Source organism: Triticum urartu, chromosome 5A, assembly GCF_056163025.1.
Source record: "Triticum urartu cultivar PI428250 chromosome 5A, HENAU_Tu73, whole genome shotgun sequence".
In the NCBI taxonomy this organism is placed as follows: Eukaryota; Viridiplantae; Streptophyta; class Magnoliopsida; order Poales; family Poaceae; genus Triticum; species Triticum urartu.
Genome location: NC_141877.1, coordinates 682837355 through 682853065, shown reverse-complemented (window position 1 = coordinate 682853065; position 15711 = coordinate 682837355). Strand labels below are relative to the sequence as shown.

The window sequence follows — 15711 nt, the reverse complement described above, 5'->3', positions numbered from 1 at the left end:
GATGAAAAGTTTGAGATCATAGCAATCGCGCCCGACAGCCAACCGATTGAACCCCTCCGGACAAAGAGCGCATTTGTTGGTCAGTGCGGGGTTCTGGTTAGGGACAAGATCCCGATAAGCATCCAGCAATGGTTTAAGCCGGCTACAAAAGACCCTGAGGTGTCTTATGTCAATGATATGCAGAAAAATGATCTTTGGACTGAGCTGAAGTCAAATTTCACCCTACCGCCAGAGGATAATCCAGAGAACCCAGTTAAAGAGAAATTAATCAAGTCTTTTGCTCTTAAGAGGATGGCAGAACTATTCAGGAGGTGGAAGAAAGAGCTGAATAAGTTTGTCGAAAATAATGAGACACCAGAATTCAAGGGCAGATATGAGAAGATCAGAGATCACTGGCCCGCATTTGTGGCCCACAAGACATCGGAAAAGAGTAAGAAGATGTCGGCGACAAACAAGCAAAATGCTGCGAAGAAGAAGCTTCACCATCACACGGGGTCAGGTGGCTACCTCGTAGCCCGGCCTAAGTGGTCCAAGACTGAGAATGATCTGGTTGATAAAGGGATCGAACCAGAGACAATTAACTGGCCAGACCATTGCCGGACTTGGTTCTTCGGGGCTGGCGGAACCTTGGACCCTGTAACAGGGAAGTGCATTTGGACGAACGATCAAATGGACATACCAGTCAGGAAGCTTAAGCAGTATATCGAAGCAGCGTAGGAAGGGACGTTCTTTCCAGACAGAGAGAACGACGAGCTCACAATGGCCCTTGGGAATCCTGAGCACCCTGGACGGACACGAGGCACGCCAGGCTCCATTCCGTGGAAGGTTGGGTTTCCGGACCCAGGCGGTTATAAATCCCATGAGAGGAGGAAAAAAGTGCAGCAGACCCAAATGCAGGCGCTGCAAGCAAGGGTAGACGTGATAGAGGAACGAGAAGCAAATCGCAGCAAACGTACTGCCGAAGCCTCCCCCGAAGCTACCCCGCCATCTCAGCGCAGAAGCAGCGTGGCTTCCACCGAGCTGCTTCAGCCGGAGCATGCCTTGACGGCTCCTGCCAGCTATCCCGTGGATGCTATCACGGAGTCTCAAAATTGCCACCTTATGACACAATGGATGAATTTGAAGGTCAAGGCAGCTGTTGGCTCTGTTTATCCTACTGAACCCGGCGCAACTTTTCACTGCCGGCCGATTCCAGAAGGATATGCTAGGGTGATGGTGGATGAAATAATAGAGGGATTTGAGGACCTCCAGCTTGACCACCCTACCGGTGAAGGGGAGACTCGGCTGGGGTCTGCTCTGAAGACTCCATGCCTATGGCGGAAGGAGCTCATCAACCTTCCGAACTGGACACCTCCGCCTCCTCCTCCTCCTCCGGCGAGTCAGGGCACTCCGCCTCCTCCACCGCCTCCTCCTCCGGCGAGTGACGATCAGGGCCCTCGGCCGACTCCTTCTCCGGCGCGTGGCGGCACTCCGCCTCCTTCTCCGCCTGCGCCGACGCGCCCGAGCAGCCAGTCTCCTCCTTCTCCGCCTCATCAGCAAGGGCGGAAGAGACCTGCCGCTGCTCCGGCGCGTCGTAGTCCTTCTCCTCCGCCTCATAAGCAAGTAAAGAAGACAACCGCTCCGTCTACTCGGTCGGCGTCTAGCAGTACAACCAGAGGCGGGAGTACATACAGATTCGGTCCTTCTCTGAAGACTCCAGAGAAGTTACCATACGAGAGGACCCCGGAGGAGAACGCGAAGATCGCGCGAACCGAAGTGGATGACTGGTTTCAAGGGTTGAAAGCAAAGAGACATCCACCTCCGGAGGAGAAGGTAGATCCGGTGAAAGTGAAGCGCACTCTGGTTGCCCTGGCAAAACCACCCAAGTCTCCGCCGAAAGGCAACTATGAGCGCATTATTGCAAAGACATGGGCCGAAGTGGAGCGGTCGGAAAGTACAGTCAGTGATCAAAGGCTGAAAGAACGACGAGCAGCTGGGAAACAAATTGCCCAGCTCGGCGAACAAGCGAAGCAATCGTGCCCCCCCCTCAAGGTGCCTAGCGACATCGTCGATCCGAGGATGGTGCCCGGTTATGGCAATGTTGACGATTACCTGCCCGACGATGTACATTATGATCCCATGGAGGTGCAGATACACAGATACGAGTATGGGAAGCCTCTCGTCAAAGATGGAAAATCTTTAACAACGATGATGCGAAAATTACATGATTGGTACTTGAAAATCTGCAGAGAGTCTGGGGGGAGGAGTACTTTGTATGCGAGAGTTAAACCGGAGCATGACCTCGTTGGAATTGAACTGTTGCCTATTCCATTTGAGGAGTTCTATCAGTTTTTCAATCAATTGGCCCTCGATAAAACAACGATCACCTGCTACTGTCTGTAAGTACTACTACTTCTGTCATTAAGTCTCTCTATATAGCTCATCTCTTTCATTGCATGTATTTATAATTATCCTCACTATATTATGCAGAATGAAGATCGCCGAATTGAAGAAAAGACAAATCGGTGATATTGGGTTCGTTAACACATATCTCATAGATGCAACTCAGGTTGAACATCGTCCCGGAGATACCGAGGCCAACTTGCTACGATCATTCAAAAAAAATGAAAACAAAGATATAATACTCTTTCCTTACAACTTCAAGTGAGTGTTACTGTCTTGTGCATATTCGGTTTCCCTTATATATTAGTCCAGGTTATAGTAATGTAATTGATGAGTTATGCATGCGTGTGCAGTTTCCACTATATTCTCCTAGAGATTAGGCTTGAGCAGGGAGTAGTAACCGTCTTGGACTCTAAATGAAAATATCCCCAAGAGTATGCGGACATGACTGAAATTCTCAAGAAGTAAGTTAAATCGATCATTATCCACCATATCAACAACTTTGTTCATTTCCTGATATCAAGTAATTGTTTTCTTTGTCCGGCAGGGTTTGGAGAAAATTCACCAGAAAAGTTCCGGGACTGCCGAAGGAGCTGGAATTTAGACACCCGAAAGTAAGTACTATAGTAGCATGTTCCGCGCATCTCCTAGTGATTCAAGCGCTAGTTTCATCAATACCATTTAGCATTCTTGCTTATCAGTTTGATTGACCTCTATTTCTTGTAAAGTGGTTGTGGCAGGAACAAGGGATTGATTTCTGTGGATACTACGTCTGCGAGTCCATCCGCCACACGACCTGTGAGCGGGGCGGGTACTCTGACGAACAATATGAAGTACGTAAATAACAACATTCACAATTTTATTTTATTACTATCATTTGTATTGAGTTTCATTCATTCATATATATATGTATTGACCCCCTTCTTCAAATTAGATGTTTCGGAAGTGGGATGAACTCCTAGCACCAGCTCGCATGCGAGCAATTCAAGAGGAATTGGCGGCATTCTTTCTTGACCAAGTGATCGCTGAAGACGGAGAATACTATGTGGACCATGAGTCCGTATGATTATATTTGTAAGAGATAATTATTGTATATATATAGCCGGTAGTGTCGGATAGATATATGAGAACTTGTTGTTCGACCAATCTCTCGGAGAGAAGGAGAGGTGGTCGATATCACTTCTCTCTGTATGCATATATGTTCATGACAATCTTCTGTTTCCTTCGTTTGCTTACTAGCTAACTAGCGTGTCTAGTCCTCTCTATACGTATGTATAGTACGTAGCGTCGACCAAGCACGAACGTAAGAGAGGAAACTTCTCTCTATTAATTATAGCTAGCTAACACAATATATGAAACACCTAAATTAACCCCCCAAAACCCCCAAACCCCCCCCTTCAAAAAAAACAAAAACTCCAGCCACAGAAATGTTGACGCGTGGATGCCTATTGGTCCCGGTTGGTGCCACCAACCGGGACCAAAGGGTCTCCTTCCTGGGCTCTGCGCACTGCCCACGTGGAGGCCCATCAGTCCCGGTTCTGGATTGAACCGGGACTAAAGGGTCGGGGCATTAGTACCGACACTTTAGACCCGGTTCAGGAACCGGGACTAAAGGCCCTTACGAACCGGGACTATAGGCCCTTTTTCTACCAGTGTTTTTCTCCCCCAAGTCGCCCCTCTCTCCCTCTCTCATCTCCTCCACTCCCCCCCTCAGATCTTCACCGTTTGTTGACCGTTTTTGCGGATCGAGATGGCCCCGAAGAGAGAAACGTAAGCTCCTTCAATCCCTCCAATTAGTTTTTGCAAACTTGCTTCCGATTCGACGCATTATTTGCTTGAAATCCCTTATGTTTTTGAATTTAGATTGGATTTTTTTCACCTAAGATTGTTTTAGCTTGATTGTAGTTGTAGTTCTTAGTTCTTTAGTAAAATAGTGGTATTGAATATGAACTCTAATCAATAGTTCATATGTTAGTGTGAAGATGAACCCTAGTTCATATTATTTTTTTGTTAAAAAATTATGATGTAATGCATGTGGGAGGACTTGATAGTAGTTTTATGATGCATGTTGATATGATGATATGAAGATGTTGTTTGGAGATAATACATTCAAGATGAATGTTGGAGGATTTTTTTATGATATGATGCATATTGTAGTAAACAAAATATATATGATGCAAGTAGTGGAGTTGGTTGGTATGATATGGTATGATTTTGCATTTGACACATCTTGATATATGTATTTTATTTATTTGATCCATATGTTTAGGTCTGCAACAGTGGCGCAACCATCGCCCATTCATCTCCAACACGACCCGTCCGGCTTGCCACTTCCGTACGTGTATGAGCCCTTCCCCGAGCTTCTGCAGCCGGTGACCGCTTTTTCAGACGAGTTCCTACAGGAGACGAGGGCAGTGCGGTGGCACGAGAGGGTAGAACGGATCGCCGACGATGTGAAGTGTTGGTCGCTAAGTGTGAAGGAGTGGAATAGAGTAAAGGCAGAGAGGGAGGGAGATCCAACTATCTCCCGTGAACGCCGGGAAGCGACCATTGAAGTTGCCAAGCAGCACTTCAACTGGGAGCTGCGCAATTTGGGCCGGAGGATCTACTTCGAGAGCAATGCAGAGGAGAGAGCCAGGATGCCGCCCCCAAGTGCATCGGCGTTCGATATCATCAGCTGGGGAAGGGCGGAGGTGAAAACTCCAGCTGGCAAGGCAAGGTGGGAGTGCTTGAACGGTCGGATACCGACCAACGTTCCGCCTCCACCTGAACCGGTGGATCCGCTGCCGTATCTGTCTCCACGGCCAGGCCTAACATACGAGGGGGGGAGGTTTATCCAACCTATAAACATGTCTATTGGATATGCATCTATGTTTTAGTAGGGGTTGTCAAACTATGTGGACAAGTTTGCTATTTGCTATTTCCTACTTATGAATCTATGTGTAAACTGTTTGATATTTGCTATGTGAAACCTTTATTAATATGTGAGCTCATATATTGCTGTTATATTTGTGAAACTTGCTGTGATATTGATGTTATTGAATTTGAAAATAAGCAACCAAATGAATTTGAAAAAACAAAACAGAGGACCCTACCGCCAGGCACCCTGGTGGTAGGGTTAGACATCCTACCGCCAGCCCCTATGGCGGTAGGGTGAACCTACCGCCAGGGTCCTTACATATTTCGTTACATAAAGTTTGTACGGCAAAACCCTGCCACACCTTACTGCCAGTGGCTCTGACGGTAGGTTTAGACCGCCTACCGCCAAGGCCCCTGGCGGTAAGGTACTATCCACGTCAGCACAGGCAAACGGCCGCCGTCCCCCTCCGTCACACGATACCGCCAGGGGCTCAGGCGGTATGTTGTGTAACCCTACCGCCAATGGCCCTGGCAGTAGTAAAAGGGTCAAATCCCGAAAATATTCCAAACCGGGGTCAGATCCTGATTTTATATCGCAAAAGGGTCAAAACACGAAATTTTGCCGCTGCTGACTAGCTGTGATGTGAAAGCCGAAAGTCTTGAGAAGTTGCCATAATTTGTCCCCTCTATTAATTACTCTTCAAAAATGCATGTTCCGTGTTTTTACTTGTGTTGTTCTTTTACCTGCGCTGTGCTGTTCAATTCTTGCCGGTTAAGCCGGTTTCAATTCTTGCCCCTATATTTTTTAGAACCCTGCATATGGTTTCAAGTAGATATACACAAACTCATGCAGATGACCAAAAAGTGCATCATCTCCGAGCGAAGGCGTCGTCTCACGTAAAATGCTCTGGAGTACGCCTTCCTAAGAGCAAGTATAATAGATCCTACTCAGCAGGCTATAAGCTGCGCCACATCAGCAAAATCATAGCTGGAGGAGAGAGGAAGCAGGAGAGAGACGAGAGCTGGCGCTCCATCTAGCGCCCGGCTGCAGCACAATATACGAGCAGATGTAGCCTGCATGCAAGCCTGTGTGAAGGCTAAAAGCCAGGGTTTCTTCCCACCAACGAATCATGTGAGTGTTTTTTCCTCAGTCCACATGTAAGGATTGAGTGCTATAGCCAGCCTAGCAATTAATATACTAAGTCGAAAGCCCCGCAAAAAAAAAAGCTCTAAGTCGAAAGCGGTATCAAAGGTGCGGTAGATCGTCGCGCGGAATCGGGCCCGCTCGTCAGCGAGGCAGGCAGAGTCCACGGGGTCAAAGCGAACTCTGTCTGTCTGTCTGACGACCAGCGAATGATGCGGGGCCCAGCACGGTGGCACCACCACCACCACCACCTACCCACCCACCCCCACATCGGCCGCGCGCCGCCCATGCCTCACCCCCCTCTCGCCGCCGCCGCCACCCTCCGCCGCCGCCTCCTCCTCTCCTCGCCGCTCGCCTGCTTCTCCTCCCCCCGCACCCGCCGCATCTTCTCTCGCGCCATGGAGTCCTCCTCCACCACCGCCGCCGCCGCGCAGCACGCAGGTGAGCAGCCCTGCCCTTCGATCGCGTAGTCGTGGGGTGCTTGCTTGCTGGGTGGGATGCACCTGTCAACTGTACTCTACTGATGGCTGCTACGTGGGGGTGTGGTGGGGATTGGGGCTGCAGGTGGCGTGGCGGAGCGGGAGTACGAGGAGGTGCTGGGCCGCCTCTCGTCGCTCATCACGCAGAAGGTGCGCGCGGACACCGGCAACCGCGGCAACCAGTGGGACCTCATGGGCCGCTACCTCCAGGTACTCCCTCCTCCTGCTCCTCCTGAATCGCGATGTGGGTGGGGATGTCTTGTCTGATCTATAGGGCGGATTTGGTTCTTCAGATTCTGGAGCTGGAGGAGCCCATCGCGCGGATGAAGGTCATCCATGTCGCCGGCACCAAAGGAAAGGTAAATCACCTGATAAGAGCAACTCCCCAGCTCCATTTAGAGTGTCAGGTTCTGTAGTATGTGCTTTCATTTCCATTGTGATTCAGAAACTTCATAAGTAATGATCGGGGCATTCCAATTTGGTGCTGAAATTTGAGCAACTAATGTGCAACATTCAAGTTTTACCCAACCAATAGTTTACTGCTAATTATTTGGTACCGTGGTGCGGTGTGTAACCAGTTACAGACCTCTCCTGGTTGGTTGAAAATTGCTGAATGCCACATGACGCGATTAATCAAGTCCTTGGCTTCCCTGTGATGGTAGTATGTGACGACACAATGGAACGTTTTCTGTAGGGTTCAACATGCACATTCACGGAGTCAATCCTGCGATCCTGTGGCTTCCGTACCGGGCTCTTCACCTCACCGCATTTGATGGATGTCCGGGAGCGGTTCCGGCTAGATGGGTAATTTCTTCGTCAATTGTTCTTGCTCTTATTTTTTCTTAATATGGTGCTGATAAGTGATAATGACAGCTCCTTGTTATTATTCGCAATAATTTCTTACATGCGAATGTGCTGCACAGCCCTTTTACTTTTGTCTTTTTTTAATGAGAACTGTAGTGGAACACCCGACAGTGAACTTTGTTTAAATTTAGCTTGTCCTATGCTTAGGTACCATGCATGTGCTAACCTGGTGTTGATAAGTGATAACGATAGCTCCTCGTAATTATTCACAATATCTTTTTGTATGCAAATGTGCTGCACCACTCTTTACATTTAGCTTATCACTATGCCTAGGTATTATGCGTGCACTAACCTGGACCCTAACTTGTGATGCAACCAGGGTGGATATTTCTGAAGAGAAGTTTCTGAAGTACTTCTGGTGCTGCTGGAATAAACTGAAGGTACATGTCCAAATTTGTTGTCTTTCATGTGATGGAACTCTGTGCCAGGTGCATAGGAGTGATGAAACATAGATGTCTTGTCTTTTCGTGCTGCTTTAATTATGTAACTGGTGGATAATGAGACAAATGTGCGTATCTTCACTCTCCAGGAGAAGACTGATGATGATATTCCCATGCCAGCCTATTTTAGGTTCATGGCCTTGCTCGCATTCAAGATATTTTCTGCTGAGCAGGTAGAATAGACAGAAAATACTCCATACTCTGTCCCTACTGGTTTGTTTTCAGTCATTACATAAATCTAGCCTGAATAAGATTACTCCATGCAATGTTCCCTTTTCTTCACTATTTTATTTGCATAGCATTGTGCTACAATCTATGATTTTAAGGTACAAAACCTATGTGATGATCAGCTATCACATATTCATTTTGAGATTTCTAAATCAGGCTCCGCGTATGCATTTTTAGAAGAACATTATTGATCTACTCACACCTTTTTCTTGCCTCAAACAGGTAGATGTAGCTCTTCTCGAGGTTGGTCTTGGAGGGAAGTTCGATGCAACTAATGTGGTATGTGACTCTTCTCCAGTAATGTGCTCATTTTGTCTAGAAAACAAAAGAAGAATCTTGAACTATGCCATTTAAGTCTCTTGCCGGTCTTGTTCACCTTAATCTGCACCCTGAGTTCCAAACTATAATAGGAGTGTGGGATATATTCATTTAGGTCCATCTAAGTTCTTGATTCTTGTTAGTATTCAAGCATTCAAGTTTAGCTTCTATTTCTTCTGAACCCTTCTCAGCTCGGCAGAATTATACACTAAAAACAGTCAAATTAGAGCATGACCGTTGTCTGAATTTGGATCTCTGCAGGTTAAATCTCCTGTAGTCTGTGGAATATCCTCTCTTGGATATGATCATATGGAAATTCTTGGTTAGTCATGAAACTGACAATTGAAGTAACCCTTTTATTAGGAAAATTAGTCCCATGCTAACATGTTTGTTGTTTTGCGGATGAGCAGGAAATACGCTTGGTGAAATTGCTGGGGAGAAGGCTGGAATTTTCAAGGTTTTCTTATGACTACTTTCCCAAGAAGTTGTTCTACAACATGTTACATATATTGCCCCCTTTTTTTGTAACTGATGGTGTTTGTAGTTCAGAAAATACAATATATTACTTTCCCAAGAAGTTGTTCTATACCATGTTAACATTGTTATTCACAGAAATTTCCTATTATGTTTGGTATCTTGGTGGCGTCTTTTGTTAACATTAACATTGTTGTTTACAGAAAGGAGTTCCAGCTTATACTGCTCCACAGCCAGAAGAGGCAATGGTTGTTCTCAAACGAAGAGCTTCAGAATTGGGCGTATGTTTTTTCTATCCGTTTTCATTTCCTTTTTGGTTGCTGCCCTGCTTGTTGTTTGTAACCACAATACTAGAAACAATGGAATACAGTTTTTGAAATACTATACTCTGTGCTTTTTGAAGATTTCACTCCAAGTCGTTGATCCTTTGAAGCCACATCAGTTGAAAGATCAACATCTTGGACTGCAAGGTGAACACCAATATGAAAATGCTGGCCTTGCAGTCGCACTCGCTAGTACATGGCTTGAGAAGCAGGGACATGTGGACAGAATGCCACTCAACCACACTGTAAGTCTTGTCAATTCATGTTGCTTCTCCGAAAAACAAAGACGGTATCATAATTAGTTCATCTATGGTGGAGTTCAGGATCCCTTACCAGATCAGTTCATTAGAGGGCTGTCAAGTGCTTCTTTGCAAGGCCGAGCGCAAATTGTTCCAGATTCACAAGTAAATTCAGAAGAGAAGGATCGGGATAGTTCTTTGGTATTCTATTTGGATGGGGCACACAGCCCTGAAAGTATGGAAATATGTGCGAGGTGGTTTTCCCATGCTACCAAGGAGCAGTCTCAGACTTGCAGCAAATCTCGGAAGGTATTTCTCACAGCCTGTCTAGTATTATCATGTTTGAGTGGACTTGCTTTTGCATGTATCATTTCAGTCTTCTCCCTCATACCGGTATCTTCTTTGGGACACATTGCAGATTCTTCTATTCAACTGCATGTCTGTGAGAGATCCTATGAGATTGCTTCCACATCTCGTTGATACTGCAACTCAAAATGGTAAGTTGAAACACTTTCTGTTGAAAATGCTCATGTGCGCTCATTTATGATTTTTTTTGCATGATATTGTACTTCTCTTGGCAACTTCAGTTCAAACCAAACTTACTGCATTGCTTACTGCTTAGCCCTCTTTCAAGTTTGCTGTTTGTTCCAGTTTTCAGCTAACTGAACATATGTATTGCTATCTCATTTTGTTCAGGGGTGCACTTTGATCTGGCCCTATTTGTGCCAAATCAGTCACAACACAATAAGCTTGGTTCTAAGGCATCAGCACCTGCTGGGCCTGAGCAAATTGATTTGTCATGGCAGCTATCTCTCCAAGCAGTGTGGGAGAAATTACTTAATGATGATAATAAAGGTTCGCCTGAACTTGGTTGCTTATACATTATGTTACAAGCTTTAGTCACTTGTGTTATGAAATGAGCTTCTATTCCACGGGGCCAGCAGTACATATACATGCGAGGGAAATATGCAAAGAAGCCCCTATACATTATGAGAACTACAAAAAGCACAACCCTGTTTTAACAATTTGTACCACTTCTACTACTGCGTTGTGGTTTTCTAATTGTAACAATGCATGGTCAGGCTGAAGATGATGCCCTATATTAAATTGTGAGTAAATGATGCAGGTTCAAACAGCACGGATTCTGGCGAGACTAGCCTAGTGTTTGAATCACTGCCACTAGCAATTGAGTGGCTAAGGAAAAATGCTGTAGAGGATCCATCCACTTCTTATCAGGTGAAAGCTTCTCTCAGACTAACTTTTCTAAAATTTATAGTACAAAACATCCATAACTAGCTAGCATTTTTGCATTGCTTTGTGCTTCTAGAGCACGATTAATGCCTCATAATATGTTTAATTTTCTATCCTTTCGACATGGCACCACACATATTTATAGCTCTATCTCTTGTACGTAATCAGGAAGACATGTATCTTGCCCTTGTTATGTTTGCAAGCTAATATGTCACACATGACGCTGATGATATGCTTGTGTGTAGGTCCTTGTTACTGGCTCCCTGCATCTCATCGGCGATGTACTGAGGTTGCTCAAGAAGTGACATTTTTTGGGAACATTATACAGTTGGAAGCTGACACTGAAGTAGCTATACCGATAGTGTGACCCCAAGCCGGGGCTCTTGATTGGTTTCGAGATCTTCCCAGGGCAAGCACATGGTTTACAGAAATGCTGCAAGCAGTTTGGAAGTGCTTCGCCTGCGATGCGAATCGGGCAGCAAGGTGAAATGTGTTGTATTTCTTTTTGCGAGAGGAGGGGAGCTTGTTTGTATTTCTCGTTTAATGCTTTTCTGGCCATTGTTGCCACTGTATTCCTCCTCATGTATCCCGGAAAGACGAGACGCCGAAAACTCAGACGGACGTCAGGGCGCAAGCAAAGCATGAATAAGCCAACAAGATGGCAGTTGTTATTATCTAAAAAAGTTGTTATGGCATTGATCTCATTTTGACCATGTAATGCGTACTTTAGAGCTTCTGGTGAAGATGGATGTGATCAGTTAACGCTTGCTGTCTGACCATGGGACTGACGTCTGATGATGATACTACAGTGACAGGTGACACTTCATGCATGTAAATAGTGTGTTGCTTGCTTGCATTTATAATAATCGGTGCGTTGTCATCCTACATGCTACTTATTTTTATCATATATTCTATATGTAACTAAAAAGATGATCTTCATTAGCCTATTTCTCTTAAGATGCAAATATACCATTTTAGCATGGCAACCAACTGCGTGAAAATGACTCATCTGAACGTACAATCATGCATGTAAATTTTCATTGTATTATGCTACTTATATTCAGTAAATATATTACAACTACAAAATAATTAAATACAATTCGGAAAGGAGGTTGAACCCCCGGCCTTTGCATCATTGTGATGCACATAACCAATTTTAATAAAGTTTATGCAAGACAAGAGGCCGAAGACCTCAATAAGCAAAGTACTAACTTTGTTCCTACATATGAGATGTTTTGGCATTTTGATTTGAATTTAGAAACATAGTATGTACATAACAGGCGCAACTACGATAGGCCCATAACAAGCACAATTATGTTAAAGTTGTACTGCCAAAACGTATTATATTTAGGAACATAAGATGTATGTATATGACAAGCACAATTACGATAGACCCATTATAAGATACGAAGCACGATTACATTAAAGTTGAACTGCCAAAACGTCTTATATTTAGAAATATAAGGTGTACATGACAAGCAAGCACAATTACGATAGACCCATTACAAGATATGAATTTAATACCTATGACTAAGTTGACTTCTTCAACAACACCACTTTCAAGAAAGGATATACGCCGGATACGACAAAAACAAGGATTTATCCTAGTTGCCGAGACTACCAATTATGGTTAACACATCAGCAAGGGGACAGCACCTTCAACAAGGTAACGACTCAATTTTGTCGTTGATGAGCCCAACCAATGAAGGCGAGAACATGAGTTTTCACCACATAAATGAAGTGGTGCTCTAAACGCCATCTTGAAAAATGATAATGGATCTTCCGAAAGTCATGCCAACTAGTACTCCATGCTACGCCGAATGGCGCTCCCTGCCTTGGAATGGCGGATACTACCACCCCACCAATGGAGGGGAGCGGCGACGCGCCTCACCTTGTGTGACTTGTGCCGGTTCACTCACAGATAGCAATCGGCAACTGCCATAGTTGTCTACATCGTCGGAACTATGGTCTGACTACCTAGATCGGAATTGAAGTAAGCGGGATAGGGAAATCGTTCTCCACCGCTCCCCCCACCACAATCACATCATCGTCCATAACACGGCATCACTAGCTATAGTAGAAAATGTCACGCTCCATCATGGTGGCGAGATTTGCGTGCTTCCGGTCTCACTCTCGCTCATGCTCTCGGTCGCTTACCAGTCACCATTCAATGCTAATGAAAATAACTAGAACCACACATTTATTTTGTAGGTTGGCGAAGAAATGAATTACTAACATTGTTACTCCCTGGCCAAAAAAAGAAGCTTATAACTTATTAATAAAGGAACTACCCTATGCAATTTGTCCGTCACTCCAGCAACAGGCAAAGCTCTAAATTCATGTAGAACATTGATATTATTATTTTTGCTTACAATCCTGAATGTAGCCTCCTGACATGGAGGAGCAGAAGACTTACACTGACAACCTGGCGAAGAACAGCTAATTCCAAACAAAACAGTGAACAAAAATACAAATACGTGAGATCATAACACATGAGTAGCCAATTCAAAAAGGTAAAGAGAAGGGAGATAGGGACACAAGGCAAATGATTGGAACATACCAACGAGCTTTACTAATTAACATACCCCGTTATTTTCCTCTTGGATGCCAAATATGTTGGCATGTATTGTCATGATCCACACGATGGTTACGAGGTCACCGCCACAGCCGAGCTGCTTGGCATGGGAATACCTGCTAGACCATTTGGATGCATTCATGAGCAAAAGCACCCATGCATCAAAGATGAGATTCAACAGTTCTTGATCGGTGACCAACTCAGAGTAAGAACACAATCTCGGCATCAACTTCTGAAATCTTCGGCGGGACTTTTCCCCCATCTTCTCAACTAGGTCGATATACCCCCCTTTGGCAAAACATCTTCGTAGCACACGGGCATATTGATAACCATCCGACAGGACAATGCTACTAGTACTATTTCTGCCATCTCCATTGCCGTTCAAAACTAGCTTCTCCATTTGTTCCAGGATAAAGGCAAGCTTCTGCTTTCTTGTTTTGCAACTAGCAGGCCTGTTTTCAAGACTCAACAATTCCTTCAACTCTTTGCTGGTTTCTTTGTACTTGCTTGGCAGCTTACGGACCGGTAGCATGCTGGGGTGTAAAACCACGAGGAACACCAGGTAATCAGACAGCTTGCTGATCAACTTCACATATTTTTGAGATTCTTCATCTGCAAAGGTGGCCTTTTGAAGGAAAATGTCCGTGGCCATGTGCCAGATAAGAATGACCTCTTGCAACTCATCGGAATCGAACTGCACAACTTCTTCTCCCTCTTCTTCCTCCTCCTCAACATTGCGGGGCCGTGTGTATGATAATTTCAACTTTTCCCATATGCGTTCAAACAACAGACCCTTCAAATCTTGTGGAATCTTAAAGCCATGGATGTCATGGTATTCGTGCTGCATCATGCTCTCCTCTTGTTGGAGGAGCAACAGGCCCATCACACTACTTACACTTATTGGATAGTCCTTGTGACGAGTGCACTCATGCAACAAGTTGTACTGGCCCATGATTCCTCGCCACAACCTGTAGTTACTTGGCGGTTTCATGTTGAACAAGGTGCTCAGTGGCTCACGGTAGTAACCAGAAAACAAGGGCAGTCGGGACAAATCCATAAACACTACAATGGTACGGATCCAGTGCCATTTTCCATCACAGACAACTGCATGCTTTAGCCGCTGCCATCTCGAGTCTTTGAAGACTGTATATGCCCAGGTCGACCCTAGTGCTCCCAGCAGCCATCTTACATCCAGTAGTAAGGTGAAGACCACCAACAAGTAAGTGATAACAATATCTTCTACTGATTGGAATTCACTGTTATAAGCATTTAACAGAAATAGCACGGTGCAGATGATTAGCGGGGAGACGATGCGGGTGATGTAGCCAGTCCAGGTGTGGATGACGACTGCCTTGGTGTATATGAGGTCGTACATGAGGGAGAGCTCCATCTCCACCACCTTGCACATACTCTCCCATCCACAAGATATTATCTTTCTGCCGGTTTCACGATCGAGAGGATCCATATCCACTGAGCAGTCACAAAACGCACATTTGGTGATATGAAGCATGCTGTGAGCAACAAGCAGGGCTTGATCATTATCCAGGGGCCCATGGACACCAGTGTGATGGAAACTGAATCTCTTTGGCTGGTTATTCTTGATTAAGCTCTTGATGCTGCTCAAGTTGCCTCTCCCTTGTGCAACTGCCCTCTCCAGGTACTTGAAAATAGCCAATGCGAACATGAGGAAGGACGCCAGCACCAAGGTCCCGACATTGGGACGGGAGAGAGTTACATTGACGTACAGGACATTAGTGGCTCCCAAGATCACAGCATAAGCACTCAACACCTTGCCATGCGAAAACACGTTCTCCTCAATGGAAAAACCGCTGATGTTGTTCGGCCGACTGATGTGAATTAGGAGGAACGGCAACCAGAATGCAGAGAGTTGCTGCTCCCGCGACGTTTTGTCGCCAGTAAACAATAGGGCGATCACGAATTTGTCGATAATGTCCGCCAACACGGTAGCCCACCACGGTACCATGGCGAAGGCCTGATGCCGGCGTCTCTCGGCCGTCAGGACGAGGGCAAGGTGGCCGTATAAGCTGTAAAGGACCCCCCCCACGGATGATCCAGTGTGCACAGACGGCGGAAACTCTTTGATCCATCCATCCATTGCTCCTGCATGGCAATCA

General features: G+C 45.5%; 2 protein-coding genes across 2 annotated transcripts; one reads left to right on the top strand and one right to left on the bottom strand.

The window, feature by feature from the left end:
- The first annotated feature begins 6582 nt into the window (after positions 1-6582).
- LOC125511675 (folylpolyglutamate synthase) lies at positions 6583-11763 on the top strand. Its single transcript, XM_048677098.2, has 16 exons — positions 6583-6826; positions 6950-7074; positions 7158-7223; positions 7559-7668; positions 8048-8108; positions 8258-8341; positions 8619-8675; positions 8976-9036; positions 9125-9171; positions 9392-9469; positions 9592-9756; positions 9835-10059; positions 10169-10247; positions 10447-10605; positions 10877-10986; positions 11247-11763. The coding sequence occupies exons 1-16, from the start codon at positions 6595-6597 to the stop codon at positions 11304-11306; spliced, it is 1719 nt and encodes a 572-aa protein (XP_048533055.2). The 5' UTR covers positions 6583-6594; the 3' UTR covers positions 11307-11763.
- A 1478-nt stretch (positions 11764-13241) lies between these two features.
- Positions 13242-15692, bottom strand: LOC147974137 (uncharacterized). Its single transcript, XM_087524927.1, has 3 exons — positions 13587-15692; positions 13374-13426; positions 13242-13248 (listed from the first exon to the last, which is right to left on the bottom strand). Exons 1-3 carry the CDS (start codon positions 15690-15692, stop codon positions 13242-13244), a joined length of 2166 nt encoding a protein of 721 aa, XP_087381053.1.
- Positions 15693-15711: the final 19 nt, after the last annotated feature.

Excerpts from the sequence above, each read along its gene's own strand:
- LOC125511675 (XM_048677098.2), top strand. The coding sequence starts at position 6,595 with ATGATGCGGGGCCCAGCACGGTGGCACCACCACCACCACCACCTACCC. Across the intron at positions 7,075-7,157 it reads TCATGGGCCGCTACCTCCAG|ATTCTGGAGCTGGAGGAGCC; the intron begins GTACTCCCTCCT and ends TTGGTTCTTCAG. Across the intron at positions 9,037-9,124 it reads TGATCATATGGAAATTCTTG|GAAATACGCTTGGTGAAATT; the intron begins GTTAGTCATGAA and ends GCGGATGAGCAG.
- LOC147974137 (XM_087524927.1), bottom strand. The coding sequence starts at position 15,692 with ATGGATGGATGGATCAAAGAGTTTCCGCCGTCTGTGCACACTGGATCA. Across the intron at positions 13,427-13,586 it reads TCCAAGAGGAAAATAACGGG|GTTGTCAGTGTAAGTCTTCT; the intron begins GTATGTTAATTA and ends GTTCTTCGCCAG.